The 13,806-nt window shown below is 54.1% G+C and overlaps 3 protein-coding genes across 7 annotated transcripts; 2 read left to right on the top strand and 1 right to left on the bottom strand.

The window, feature by feature from the left end:
• Positions 1 to 1,143: 1,143 nt before the first annotated feature.
• On the top strand, positions 1,144 to 6,649 carry SLC51B (SLC51 subunit beta). 2 transcript variants are annotated; one of them, XM_032446897.2, is made up of 6 exons: positions 1,144 to 1,259; positions 3,588 to 3,688; positions 4,051 to 4,425; positions 4,706 to 4,834; positions 5,281 to 5,371; positions 6,064 to 6,649. In XM_032446897.2, exons 2-6 carry the CDS (start codon positions 3,649 to 3,651, stop codon positions 6,281 to 6,283), a joined length of 855 nt encoding a protein of 284 aa, XP_032302788.1. In that variant the 5' UTR covers positions 1,144 to 1,259; positions 3,588 to 3,648; the 3' UTR covers positions 6,284 to 6,649. The 2 variants fall into 2 exon arrangements, with proteins under 2 accessions (XP_032302788.1, XP_015728830.1); XM_015873344.3 differs by lacking the exon at positions 1,144 to 1,259 and adding an exon at positions 2,675 to 2,807.
• On the bottom strand, positions 6,597 to 11,102 carry RASL12 (RAS like family 12). 4 transcript variants are annotated; one of them, XM_032446899.2, is made up of 7 exons: positions 10,815 to 11,102; positions 10,302 to 10,489; positions 10,102 to 10,218; positions 9,352 to 9,408; positions 8,117 to 8,190; positions 7,859 to 8,049; positions 6,597 to 7,774 (listed from the first exon to the last, which is right to left on the bottom strand). In XM_032446899.2, the coding sequence occupies exons 3-7, from the start codon at positions 10,208 to 10,210 to the stop codon at positions 7,408 to 7,410; spliced, it is 798 nt and encodes a 265-aa protein (XP_032302790.1). In that variant the 5' UTR covers positions 10,211 to 10,218; positions 10,302 to 10,489; positions 10,815 to 11,102; the 3' UTR covers positions 6,597 to 7,407. The 4 variants fall into 4 exon arrangements, with proteins under 4 accessions (XP_032302790.1, XP_032302791.1, XP_032302792.1 ...); XM_032446900.2 differs by having other exon boundaries at positions 10,298 to 10,489; positions 10,815 to 10,828; XM_032446901.2 differs by lacking the exon at positions 10,302 to 10,489 and having other exon boundaries at positions 10,815 to 10,968.
• On the top strand, positions 11,095 to 13,503 carry KBTBD13 (kelch repeat and BTB domain containing 13). The gene has a single exon (XM_015873338.3). The coding sequence runs from the start codon at positions 11,779 to 11,781 to the stop codon at positions 13,159 to 13,161; it is 1,383 nt and encodes a 460-aa protein (XP_015728824.2). The 5' UTR covers positions 11,095 to 11,778; the 3' UTR covers positions 13,162 to 13,503.
• Positions 13,504 to 13,806: the final 303 nt, after the last annotated feature.

The following is a 13,806-nucleotide window of genomic DNA, read 5'->3' on the forward strand; positions in this document are numbered from 1 at the left end:
ATCCTTGCACATTTTTCAAAGGCAGTGTGCAAGGGAGTTTGGTTGTGTCACTTGTGGGACCACTTGCTGGCCTGTCACTGTGTGCCTGGCATACAGAAAGGCTCACAGGGATGCTGTGGAAACAACTCTGCTAAGTGTGATGGCATTTTTTAAACAGTCCACCTTGAAATGGGGAAGGAACAGGAGGATGATTTACAGCATGGTGTGACATCCTGCCCTGACCTGTCTCCCCCTGCGGTGGGGAGATCTCGTTTCCCAGAGAACACGGTTCTGAGTGAGAGCTCTGACCCGAGCTCTGCCAGGCTGACACTGAACAGCAGAACATCTCCCCCTGGGGAGGATGCATGTCTGAGGGATGAAGTTTCACAGGGGCAGCCAGAGGAAACTTTCAGTCGGATGTGGAGTGGGATTCAAAAGATTAATCACTCTGGAACAGGGCTGCAGTGCCAAAGATGCTTTGTTCCAGGCTGGAAAACACCCAGGACAGGATGAGCATATGAAGACTGTGCCCATCGCCCATTAAGCTTTAGCTAAGCAGTGCTGGCTGTGTGCACAAAGCTTGGTGTGCCGTATGCAGCTCCATCCATAGGTCACTCAGTGCAGTGAGGCTGTGTTGAAAAGGAATCCTCCTTCCCAGATGTGACTGGCATGGAAATGCTACACATCAGCCTTGCCAGGCTGCAAAGCCTCTTAGCAGCCCGCTGACTTTGCTAACTCACTCGCCAGTACCTGTAAAACAAGGGTGGCACAATCTCTTTGTCTGCAAAACCAGTTGGTATTGAAGATGCTCTGAGAGCCTCAGAATGACCATTTGGTTAAAAGAAAAAAAGGAGGGAAAAAAAAAAAGCATAATATCTGATTTATCAGGACACATTTCCTCTAAGCAATCAGAGCTGAGCCAGGCAGGACGAGCAGTATCACTTGTTTTAACCCCAGGGTAACTGATTGCAGCGTCATTGACTCTGCGTGCTCTTTTAATACTGATTATGCCAATAGCCTGAGCAAATAAACTGGAAGTTCCTGACGGCTCATTCTTTGGGGAAAGGTCATTCACCCCGTGCTGTGCATGGCCCCACTAAAGAGGTGTGTTTTTTCAGGGGCTGGGGCGAACCTCATCTGTTGGACTCCCTTCACAGGTGACTCAGAAGCAGAATGAATCACAGCCTGTAGCACTCCGAGAGGACAGGACCTGGTCGCCGTAGGAAGGAGCTGACGGGTGCTCAGGGGGACGTCTTCACACGGTGGGGCTTGAAGACATGGTGAGTTCACTGGGGTTAATTGCCATTCCTGGTGCTCTCGCCTGTGGGTTCATTTACAGCTCTTGTTCCTTGAAAGTTCGTTTATTTATTCTGCTTAGAAAGCTAAGATTCACCATTTTAAGATAAGGCTTCGTGTCTCATTTAAGAAGAGACTGAATGGCAAGGGAGAGGTTTGCTGGGATAACTCCTGCATATAAACAGCCCTGAAAGCACTAAAAGGGAAATATCTACTGTAACTCAGATTTGCTCTTTACCTTTTGACTTTTCAAAGCTTGAAAAATAGTACAGTCTGCCTTCTTGTCTCGATGTTTTAAATACTAAACATTTTTCTTGTGTTCTTTATGTGAACCCAGCTCTCAGTGTACCTTTGTATATACAAACTCATCCATTTATTTCTTCGTGGTGTGACACTGTATATCCTGCATGAATCCCAAAGACAGGGCAGCCCGCTTAGGTAATATATTTGGAATAACCGACACAGCTTAACATGATCAGTTAAGACAACCAGCAGAGAAAGGGTCTGGATGACAAGAGGAGACTGTTCTCCAGAGTCTGAGATGTGACCAGTGAGTATTGAGCAGGGAGATGAACGGGATGGTCTTTCCAGATGTTTTTTGTTTCCATCTTAGATCACTACAGTGAGCCTCTGAGGACTTGTCATTTGTATGGTGAAAGCCATACCTGGCTTGATAAGCAACCAAAGTGTTAGGTCTGATAAGGACCAACATAGAAAGCACGTGGTGGTTCTGCAGCATATGTGCAACAAGATCCATTTTCTTTCATAAAATGCCACCAGATTCCAGAAATCCTAGTTTTGAGCAAGAGGATTTGGGATGGCGTTGGTGAGTGACTCCTTGTTCAGCAACCACACACAGCATCATCCAAACTGGGACATAGAGAGCAGTGCAAAACAGCTCCTCAGGGGAAGGTGGAGATGACTTTGGAGGAGATCCAAAGTGAGTTGGGGAACACCTAACGAGAAAATCAGCAACAAGTATGTCAAATATTCCTGCTCAAGCAAATGATTAGACAGAAGCCTTGCACAGCAAGATTTAACACATTCAGGTGGCATTTCTTATAAGGGTGTAGCAGACTTATAGGCTGGTTTCGTTGGCACCATTTCCTCCTTTCAGGGGAGTGAGCTATGTGAACAGCTACAGCTTACCTGGACCATGAAGCTATTGGTGATCCTAACTGCTGCAAGCAGTTTTCTTTGTATATTCTGAAATGTAAGATCAAAGCAGACCACATGATACATTTCAGAGTCCTGTCCTAAAAGCATCGCCAACAGGAGATTTTCTGGCAGCAAGGAGCAAGCCTGCATGCATGATTGGCTATAAACTGCGGACTTTGAATTGTGAAGACATTGAGACCGGGGGGAGGAAATAGGAGCGATCATTAGGTCTATAACCGACAGGACAAATGCTTGCCCAAAGAGTCAGCAGGAGCGTTGCTGACATGACTGGTGCTGTAGAACGTGCTTCTGAGTGACTTCCAGGGGACAGCTTCAGACAGCTCCTGGCTATGCTACAAATGCAATTAAAAGTTGTGAGTATCAGACAGCCACTAAAGTCCAGCCTTCATATAATAATTAATCACCCATGGGGCCAGTGTGTCATTCACCTATGAGTGGATGATGATTCAGATAAAGCCAGTGAGCATTGACAGCATCTTTGCTGCCTTGCAGCCGAGCAGTGGGCTGAATAGTTTCAACATTTCTGGTCTCAAGAGAACTTAACAATGGACAATTTTCCTTGCCTCCGACTCCATTCCTTCCCTTGGCAGTCAGTAGTCTCCAGGCTGTCTCTGTGATAGTGCTGGCTGAACTCAAGCTGTGCTTCTATGGGACAAAACTGCCCAAGCTCACACAGTTCTGGCTGCCTCGTGGACTGGGAGGTGACAAAGTCAGGCTGGGGGGGATGGGGCCAGGGAGACTGAAAGGCTTTTGCTCAGATTAAGGGCCTTCTAAGGGAGGATGAAGAACTGAATTGGACAAGCAGCTATAAAACCTGGACTAATGCCACTGACAAATGAGCGACTAAAGGTCAAGGAATAGCTTTCTGTTTCCAGATGAATGGGAGATACCTGGCAAGCAGGTTATTATTCCTCTTGAAGCTGAACCTTCTGCTCCCTCATCTCCATAACCTTATGAGCACAGATTTGTTTAAAAGATCATCATTTCTACATGTCCTTTTGTCTCATCTTCTGTAGACACCAGAAGAGAAACACGATGGCCCACTGTCTGCACTCCCTGTGCACAATAACTCATGTAACTTCCAAGGCTCTTGGTGTCAGAACCCTCATCTCTTGCTTTTCTCTCTTTCCCAGGCATCTGCACACTGAAGAAACATTGGCAACGTCGTGATCCATCCCAGCTGCGCAGACAAATATGAAATTACTCTGGATAATCTCATTTTTCCTGCTGCAAGGTAGAGCCTTGGCTTAGAGGACAGCAGTGTGGGTGAAGTAGGTTGCATTTGCTAGGGCTGTGCCTTGTTATGGACTCACCCACTGCAGGCTCAGCAGGGGATACAGCTGACATTGTGTGCAGGGCAGGCTCACAGGAGCTGGAGGCATGTGTGCAAGTGCTTCCAGCATTGTTGCATGGCCTCTTTTCATCACGATACGCCATGAGCAGCCAGGCTTGGCCATGGGCAAGGTTGCACCCTAGGCCTTTGCTCACAGCAGTATTGCAGCTTCATTTGCACCAAGGAAGACACCTGACTGTCACGAGGGTGATGCACTCGAATTGCGGGTGGGTGTCCACACTTATATTCTGATTTCTTTGCAGACACGGAAGCTTTCCTGCTGCAGAATGCTAAAATCAAGCAGTGTTTACAAGCCAGCCCAACGGATGGGGATTTATTGCTGTCGGACTGTAATTCAGCATCAGATTTCCAGGACTGGTTTTGGCAAGGAAATTCTTTGAGGAATCACGGCACGCAGAGCTGTCTCTCTGTGGTGGAAGAGAACAGAGTGCAGACAAGTCCCTGTGATAGTGTGGGCTTCATGGGCTGGGACTGCTCCAATTCGCTGCTCTCTCCTCTGGGCAGCAGCCAGAGCTACCTGGTGGCAAGCAAGAAAGGAGTCGCACTCGATGATGTGAGAGGTCTCAAGGCTCAGTGGCAAAGTGCTGCAGAGAGTAGTGTGTGCAAGGAGAAAGCAGGTCAGTGCTGCCCATGAGCACACGCACTGCTGGGGAATGGGGGAGGGCAGTGAGCATCCTGGGCTCTTTCCAGCCCTGGGTGCCCCAGTTGGGACCTGCTGAAATGCACTGGCCAAAGATGCTCACGAGTTTCTGAGCATATGAAATGAGGTTGTGCATCAGAGCTTCATTGTGTTTGCTTGAAGAGATGTCATGGACAACCCCGGGAGCATTGGGAAAAGCTACTTTTTGCCTGCAGTGAAAGACCATCACAGCTTTCTGTTCTTTTCCTCCGCAACAGCACAGTACAGCTACTTACCAGCAGCCCTTACCAGCACAAACGTGTATGACCACACCAATGCTATCCTTGTGCTGGGGATGGAGCCAGAAAAGCTGGAGGAGCTGCTGTGGTTCTTCCGCAGAGAAGACTGTAAGTCCTATCGATGTTTTTGGGTTGAGAGTTGACATAGAAATGTACAGTCCTTGGATGTGAACCCTCCTGCCTCATTGAGGTGCCTGAGAGATTTATTTAAGGGGGAATGTTTATCCCAGAAATACAAACCCTCAGCTTCAGCTTCAAAAGAAGTGGGATGTGCCTGATGCCAAGGCATGAGGCTTTGCTGTGATATGGTTTGTGGAGCTGTGACAGGTAGGAACCAATTCTGCAAGCCTCCAGCCCAGTGAGGGAGGGTTGGCTGAGGTTATCCCCAAAAATGAGAGCTGGGGGCTCTGCTCTGGGTGCTGAACACCTCAGCCCTCAGCCTGCAGCTGAGATGGAGCAGCCAGGGTGTCGGGATTCTTGGGGAAACTTGGCTGGGCTCTGCAGGCCACAATGCTCCACGCACACCAACACTGCCTGTTTATGTTCTCCCCCAGCATCAGCATGGAATTACTCCATCCTGGCGCTTTCCTTTGTGATCACAATTTTGGGTTTCGTCCTTCTGGCCATTAACATTTCACGAAACAGGTAAGTCAGGAAAACCTGGGGGTCATTTGAGGTGTGGTGGTGCAGTAAGAACCTCAAAGAGATGGGAAGTTCATTGTAAAACCTTGCACGGCTCCTTGTTCTCCCCATGTGTCACTCAGAACAAGCCACTTCTCCTTAGTAAAGCATCTGTTGAAGCATTGGCCAGCCCAAGAGATGTGTTAGGAGGAAAATGCCATTAAATGTGTGTATGTGAGGTGCTCTCCTGTAAGTACAGGAGCACTCAGGGACACAAGCAGGACTTCCCAGCCATCTACATTCCCCTGCACAGCAGTCCTGCAGCTGAGGGATAACTCACTGCCTTCTAGGGTGAGAAAACTTACACCTGCGTCAGAGCTTTCATCTTGAAATAAGAGCAACGGAGATGCTGCAGGTCTGCCCTGCCATCCTCTCACTTTAATGGCGGCTTGCTGGGTGTTACTGCCTTGCTTTAAGTGATGTGGTGTGCTGTGTGTTCTTCAACTGTAAACACTGTGGCTGCGTGTACTCAAACACTTGAGACCACTTACATGACACAGTGCAGCTGGCAGGGCTTCCTGTAAGCAGCTGAAGCGTTCCCAGTGTCGAGCGTGCAGGGAGATGGAGTGTGCAGTCCCCTTGGGTAGGCACACACCCCAAACGTGGGTCTGGCTCACTGCTTCACTCCTTAGTTCCTTTTTATGCCTTCCCTGCAGGAAAAGGAAGATCCAGATGTATAAAGAAGCAGCACAAGCTGCCCAGAATTCGGAGGTGGAAAGCAAGCAAGCCCTGCTAAGAGTGCCAGAATTCAGCCCAGAAAGCCTGCAGAAGCCAGAGCCGCCGCCACAGGATGAGAGATCAGGAGAGGTGCTGGTTCAGTGGAAGGATGGGACCGTCACCAGCCTGTACAAAGAGACAGCAGAGGATGCCATGTAGCAGCTGATGTCAAACCACCTTAGGGCAGATAGGAGCCCATCAGAATGTCTCAATTCACAGCAACCAAAGATCAAAAAGTTGAAAAATGCATTTTAGCCTGGACGAGAAAAAAGAAAGCAAAGAAAGCAGCAGAGCTGTGTCAGCAGAGGTGGCTCTGGCCTCAGAGGCAAAGCTGTGCCTCCTGTTGGGATGATCTTTACCCCCCTCGCTCAGCTGCTGGGGTGGAAGGAGAGGAGGGGGCTCACAGTCATCCAGGGTGTGTGCCTCACCTCCAGATATGGAAACCACTGGCACCAAAGCAGGGGAGCGTCTGTTCTTTTCAAAAGTTACCTTTATTAAAATATTCTCCAAAGTGCTCGATCAAAACCCCGTATTGAATCTCTGTGTATCACTCTAGTCTTATCTGTATGAATAAATGTACAAATACGCACACGGATGTCTTAACTCTGCGGATGGCTGCAGCAGTGGGGAGAAGCAGAACGTTCACCCCAAGGAACACGAGCACACGTGGCCCTGACATGGGCAGAGCCCGCTCATGGCACACAGCGCTCTGCGGTAGGATCCGCTTCACAGCCCGCACAGGGCACACGTGGAGGTTGTGAAATAACTTAAGACATTTGGAAAAGACAACGGAGTTTTTTTTTGAGGAAAAGCTTTTAAGAACGTATTCTGGTCGGTGACGCATTTCTGCTTGCAAAAACCTTCAGAAAGGAGCATTGTCCTGTAAAAAGGTGGTTAGAAAACCAGTTGTGTTGGTGTGACTCACTCAGCGCACTGGGATCAGTTTTAGGGCACCTGCGGCCAGCTGTGATGTTACCCACATCTTCCTCATCTGGAGGAAAACAATGAATCCTTCCTAGTTATTGCTTGGTGAGGGGAGCCGTGGGACACAGCCGTGTCTGTGTTTGATGAAGGAGTGGTTCGTGCTCCCTGGGCTCCCATCTGCCTGCTGGTGCGTGGTCCCATTCACACATGGATGCACAGCGCAGCCCTCCTGCAATGCTTCTTGGTTCCAGGAGGAGCCGACACCCACAGATCCATCACGCAGGCTGTGCAGGGGTCAGCGGGATGAGGTCCCCATTCCTGGTGCTACCATCCCCTTCAGAACGGGGGAGGGACGCACCTCAAAATATCTTGAAGCCTTTTAGCAAGGTGAGCGTGGGTGCTTTTCTCTTGCTCTGAGCCCGCGATGACTTGACTGTGACCAGCTTGGCCTGGGCCACCGAGGGGATCTCCTTGATGTTGACAGTAGACAGAGTGTTGATGGTGCAGCTGGCCAGGCCGTGCCGGGTGGCCATGGCCAGGCAGGGCTGCTCCTCGGCGATGAAGAGGGGCCGCAGGGCTGGGCCGCGCTCTGCCTCTCGCCGCAGCTCCCGCACGGCCTGGTGGAAGACGTGCTGCACCGCCGCGAAGTCCTGGCACGCAGACACCTCGTAGAACAGGCACCCAAACTTGGTGGCCAGGGACGTCCCTTCGGCTTTGGTCACCTGCCTGGGGAGAGCAGAAGGGCAACGGCACAACCTCATTTGGTGCACTTGGCCCATTTCCCAGTGGGAAAATAAGGGCGGTGGGTACCTGTACTGCTCCATGTCCAGCTTGTTGCCCAGCAGCAGCACAGGGCTCTGGCGCTGGCAGCCCCGCGCGTGCCGGGCCAGGACATCCAGGTATCGGCTGCAGCCCTCGAAGCTCCTCCTGTCGTCAATGCTGTACACAACGAGGAAGGCGTTGGCCCAGTGCAGGTAGCGCTCGCAGTTGATGGGGCCGTCCTGGGGGTGAGAGGAGCAGGTGAGCACCGTACTGTGCCAATGGGGCACAGCGCTGCCCGGCCCTCACCTGGTCAGCCGTGTCCATCACCTTCAGCAGCACGGGCTGCTGGTCCACCAGCTCCTCTGAGGTGTAGGTGTCCTCTGAAAGGCAAGGGTGGCTGTGAGGATGGGCTGTGTGTCCCCATTGCCAGGCAAAGCCCGGTTGGGGTGCTATGGAAATAGCTCAGCTTCCTGTAAGGAGCATCCTCCACTGGGGGACACACTGTGCTCCTTCCAGCAGCGCTGACTGGGACAGATGCAGTGGGGACAGGCCCGGCTGGGAGCTGCTTTCTCCCACTGCATGCAGAAAGCAGAGTTGTGTGTTTGTTCTCCCCACCTCCTGACACCATTTGGCAAGAAATCGAGCCCACCACCCTAACCACAGCCTCCCTAACCCGACAGGGCTCATCTCCTTCAGATTCATCCCCAGAATCTGCTGCATTTTTGCAAGTGGAGGCTGATTGCTCTCCACCCCCACCATGGGCTCCAGCATGGCCGGCACCCCCTGGCTCAGCCCTTATCTCAGTGCCACGACCCAGTGAGACATGGCCAGCCAAGGGCTCGGCACGGGGCTGACCACCCATCACTCAGGAACCAGGAGGGCTCCTCCATCAGGGGATGCCTCCTCTTGGCTGGGATGGTGCGTTTTGGGGAGGTTTTGCCATGGGAAGATGACAGAGCTGCTGTGAAACTGAAGAGAGGATTTTTCCTTCTTTCCTACAAGCGATTAGAGGCTGGAGCCGCTTCCTGGACGGGCTCCATATCTCCCGAATGTCCCCGATAAATCATTTACAGCTCTTCACTGCAGACTGGAGACGAGCCCAGGAAAATAGTTATTAATTACTTAAACAGATCGGAAAAGAAACTGCCCAGAGCCACCCCACGGCACCACACGGTCCCCAGGGACACCCACAGTGCAGCACTCCCCATCTCTGCCCTGCATCCCAAAGAGGGATGGGGGGGTCACACCTAATGGGGGGTGACATCTGGCAGGGCGATGCGAGGAGTCGCTGCTTCCTGTGGGACACGCCTGTTCTCACCACTGTTTTGGGTCGAATTCAGCCCTTCTGATGTTTCTCGTGTCTTTTGGGTTCGGTTGTTTATTTGGTGGGTTTTGTTTGCTTGCTTTGCTTTGTGGTCTCGTTGTGTTGTTCCCCCCCTCCCTTTAGATGCCGATGGGAAGTGTGGGAGATGGGAAGAGGAGCATATTGGGGACGTGCAGGGAAAGCTGGGGTACAATAACCGGGGGGAGAAGCACCTTACCCAGGTTGGGGTCATACTCGCTGATGAACCTCTTGGTGAGAAACTTCACTGTGAGCGCTGCGGGAGGATGGCATGGTCACCCCACGGAGCAGCGTGCTGCCACTGCTTCCCCCCATCACCCCACACCTCACCCACAAGCAGCAGTGGGGCCGTTCACCCCTCTCCCATCTGCCTTCTACCCCTTTTCCCAGCCCAAAAACACCTTTTCTTCCCCAAATCCTGTCCACTTGTCCTATGGCTTTCCCAAGATTGCCTTTTAGAGAGCTATGTTGTTTTCTTTGCACTAAAAACAAAGCCATTCTGGGTCAAACATCTACGACTCGATGATTTTTAGAGGCTTTCACCCATCAGTGGGGCACAGAGATGGCCTTTGGGCACCCACCTTTGGGCACCCACTTCTGGGGACCCGTGTTGTTCCCTGCAGGACTCACACAGAACCCAGCCCCAAATTGCACAGGCGGAAACATCGCTGCTACCCAAAAGGTCCACAAATAGCCATCAGTATAAATATACATCCATGGGAATCGCATGCAAAACAAGCAGACGCAGCCACAGCCGTGCACATGACCCAGGGGACTCTGGAACAATCGCAGGGAAACTTTTTCCTCTCCTAAACACACAGAACTCCATTGTCACAGGGATGCTGCCCGGCACCGGGGCAGGGATGCTGCAGTGGGGCCAATGCTGGAAGCAGGAGCGGTGCAGGCAGCCGCGGTTCCCGATAAGCCCATAAGTCCGCGCTGCTCCCACCTGACTTTCCAGCCCCCCGGCACCCCAGGATGGCCACGTTGCACTCCGCCATGGGGCTCTGCGGTGGCTTCTCGGTGCTGACCCTCGGTTTGCCAAACATCGAAGCCATCCTCTGTCCTGCGAGACAGCAAAGCAACGATGGGGGGGGGATCCCATTTCCACCCCCACCCCAGAAAGAGAGAAAGCAGCATCCCACCTACCGCCGGGATGACGCTGGGCACAAGGGGGTCACGGCGGTGCCGCTCCCGATGAATGAGGCAGGAGGAGGCGAGTGCTGCTCCCACCGCTCGGGTCGCAGCCAAACTCCTTGTAAGGCAGCAGCCGCGCGGGGCCGGACTGGACACGCGTCCCCGGCCACCCCACCGCCGTCCCTTTGCCTGCACTGCCCCTGCAGCACATTTGCAGAGGGATAATGGTTGGCATTGCCTCCATGATCCCGGTGTGCCTTGTTGGGAACCCCCAATGGGCACGGACCCCCCCGGCTCCCCCCGTGCTGCTCGGCTGAGGACGGTGCGCTCAGTGCATCTCCTGCCGGCACAACGCGCTTCTATCTCTCCCTGTGCCTTCCCTGCTCTTTCAATGCAAGATGCGCTTCAGCACGGATAACGTCTGCTGCCGGCAGGGTTAGTGGGGAAAAAATAAACAAGCAAGAACAAAACCACCCTTTTCCCACCCAAAACGCATGGGGAGAGCAGAGCACGGGCAGTACTCACCGCTGCCGACCGCCCCGAGCCATGAGCACGACGGGATCCACAGCCGGGGAGGGGGTGGGAGCTGGAGGCAGCGTTGTTATGGAGATGGCAGCCGCTGGGATGGGGCACCCAGATGGGGCTGGACGCGGCCCCCATCCGGGGTGCGGGCGGTATCAGCGCCCGGGAGCGTGTGGAGGATATTTATAAACCCTCCCAGAATAGTCTGTGACTGTGGAAGTCCCGGCAAACTGCCCCAAGGGGGGACGGGATCAACCCCCCGTGGGAAGGAAGGACGAACATTTGGGGACTGAGTTTTGGGGGGTGGCAACACGCCCCTGCCCTACACCCCCCCCCCCTTTGGATACAGGTGGAGAGTGCTCCAAAGCAATGCTAAAGAAATCTTTCTTATTCCCTGAGCCATTACAGAGCTGGGAAAGCTCTCCTTCCCAGCACAGGGTGCAGCAAAGCTTCACCCTCCTCCTGCACAGGGACCCTTAAGGGAGCACAGCGCTGCCACCATCGGTGCCCCACTGCTGCACTGGCACTGCGTCAGCACCGTGTTACTGACCATATAGCAGGGATGGATGGATTCTGCCCCTTTCCCACAGCTGAGCTGAAGGAACAGAGATTTGCTGACATCCGTCCCCTCCCTACAGCCATAAAACTAAAGGAAAAAATAGAGAAAAAATAACACAGCCCTGCGCACTTCCCAGCAGGGAAGGTGTCCACGTACAGCCCACCCTGCAATGCCCATGGCCTTGTGAAGGAGGATGCCCCAAGGTACCGACAGCCCCACAGCCACCAGGGAACCTCGCTGTGCTTTGGGACACAGCCTGTGGAAGGGGCACACTGCCCGCAGGGCCGGTCACGAGCCGGGCTATCTTTAGCTGAAGGGATTTAGGTTACAAGTGAGCGGCCGCTGGGGCGCAGGGCAGACACCCGAGGGTGGGCACGGCAAGAAGGGGCTGCCCCAGAGCTGGGCAGGATGAGCCCGGAGGATGAAGGTGCTCGGGTAGGGCGCTCAGGAAGGGTGAGGATCCGCGTGGAGGAGCAGTGCTTCTCGGTGGAGAAGGCATTGCTGGTGGAGAGCAGCGAGTATTTCCGTGCCCTGTTCCGCTCGGGTATGAGGGAGAGCACGCAGGAGGAGATCGGGCTGGGTGGGCTGAGCGCTGCCGGCTTCCTGGCCATGCTGCGTGTGCTGGCAGGTGAGCGACCCGCGCTGGGCGGCGAGGAGACCTTCCAGGCGGTGGAGTGTGCAGCCTTCCTGCAGGTGAAGCCCTTGGCCAAGTACCTCATCCACTCCATTGACTCCGACAACTGCCTCCTGCTGTACCACGCCGCCGCCGTGTTCGGCCTCCTGGACCTCTTCCATTGCGCCGCGCTCTACATCCGCGACAGCTACGCCGAGCTGGAGGAGCACCTGGGCTGCCTGCCCGCCGACCTGCTGGGCTACGTGCAGGCCCTGCTGCCCAGCACCTTCGTGGCGGTGGGAGCCCACACGCCCACCTTCGAGTTCCTGGAGGACCTGTCCAGGACCATCTGCTACCTGGATGAGGAGAGCAACGCGTGGAGGACGCTCTCCTGCCTGCCGCTGAGCGCCAGCACGTTCCTAGCCGGCATGGCGACCATGGACAACAAGATTTACATTGTGGGTGGTGTCTACGGGGCCAGCAAGCAGGTGGTGGAGAGCAGCTTCTGCTACGATGCTGACAACGATGCCTGGAGTGAGTTCCCCAGCCCGCACCAGCTGCGCTACGACGTCCGGCTGGTGGGCCATGAGGGCTGCCTTTATGCTATCGGCGGGGAGTACGAGAAGATCTCGCTCAAGTCTGTGGAGAGGTACGACGTGGCCTCCAACACTTGGACATTTGTCTCTGATCTGCCGCAGCCCAGCTCGGCCGCACCCTGCGCCCAGGCCATGGGGCAGATCTTCGTCTGCTTGTGGAAGCCATTGGACACCACCATCATCTACGCGTATGAGAGCCGGCAGGACGCGTGGGTTCCCGTCACCGAGCTCAAGAGGCACCAGAGCTACGGGCACTGCATGGTGGCACACCGCGACAACCTCTACGTCATGCGCAACGGCCCCGGAGACGACTTCTTGCGTTGTGTCATCGACTGCTTCAACCTGAGGTCACGGCAGTGGACGGCTCTGCCCGGGCAGTTCATGAACAGCAAAGGAGCTCTCTTCACTGCCACCATCAAGGGTGACACGGTGTACACTGTCAACAAGATGCTGACGCAGCTCTACTCGGTGGAGGAGGAGGCCTGGAGGGTCAAGAAGGAGCGGGCAGGTTTCCCACGCAGCGGCTCCCTGCAGACTTTCCTGCTGCGGCTGCCCCGGCGCAATCACGCCATCGCCACGTAGCTGTGCCCATCCCACCTCGGGCTGCTCTCCTTGCACGTGGCCTCAGCTCCCCTGGGCTCCTCGCCTCTCCTCCTCTTGCCAAGGAGACTCCAGGTTGGACCCAGAGGTGACACGGCACCCTGCCATAAGGGAAGGGGCGGCAGGAGCTGCTGTCACAGCACCACAACGTGAGCCCACGGCACACAGGGCTTTGTGGCTTCTGCAGAGAACAGGCTTTGGAGAGATGCAGACGTATTTATTTGGACTGCACTCTGAAGGCATGCAGCATAAAACCTGCTCTCTGCTCTGATGGTAATTTATATCCTGGAATTAAAAGGAAAGCTGTAGAAAGCCCTGTGTTTTTCATTACTCTTCTCTTGTGTTCTTTTCTCCTCCTGAATGAAAATATCTCCCTAATGGAGGACCCACATCAAGACCTGTTCCTGCCTGCTGAGTGTTTTCAGCTGCAGCAGTGCTCAGAGCTGCTCATGCAGTTCCCAGGCAGTCCCGAGCTCCCCAGGGAGGAACTGCTTGGGATGAGGGGGCAAAGGGACACAGGAGGGGGTGGAGGGCAGAGAACACGTGGAGTTTCTCTCCAAAAACCCACACAGGAGAAAGCTGTGGTCCAGAGTGAGCAGGTGCCTCCCTGGGAACCATCCATCATGC

The sequence above is a fragment of the Coturnix japonica genome, chromosome 14 (assembly GCF_054131305.1).
Source record: "Coturnix japonica strain WE chromosome 14, WE-NBRP24, whole genome shotgun sequence".
Lineage (NCBI taxonomy): Eukaryota > Metazoa > Chordata > Aves > Galliformes > Phasianidae > Coturnix > Coturnix japonica.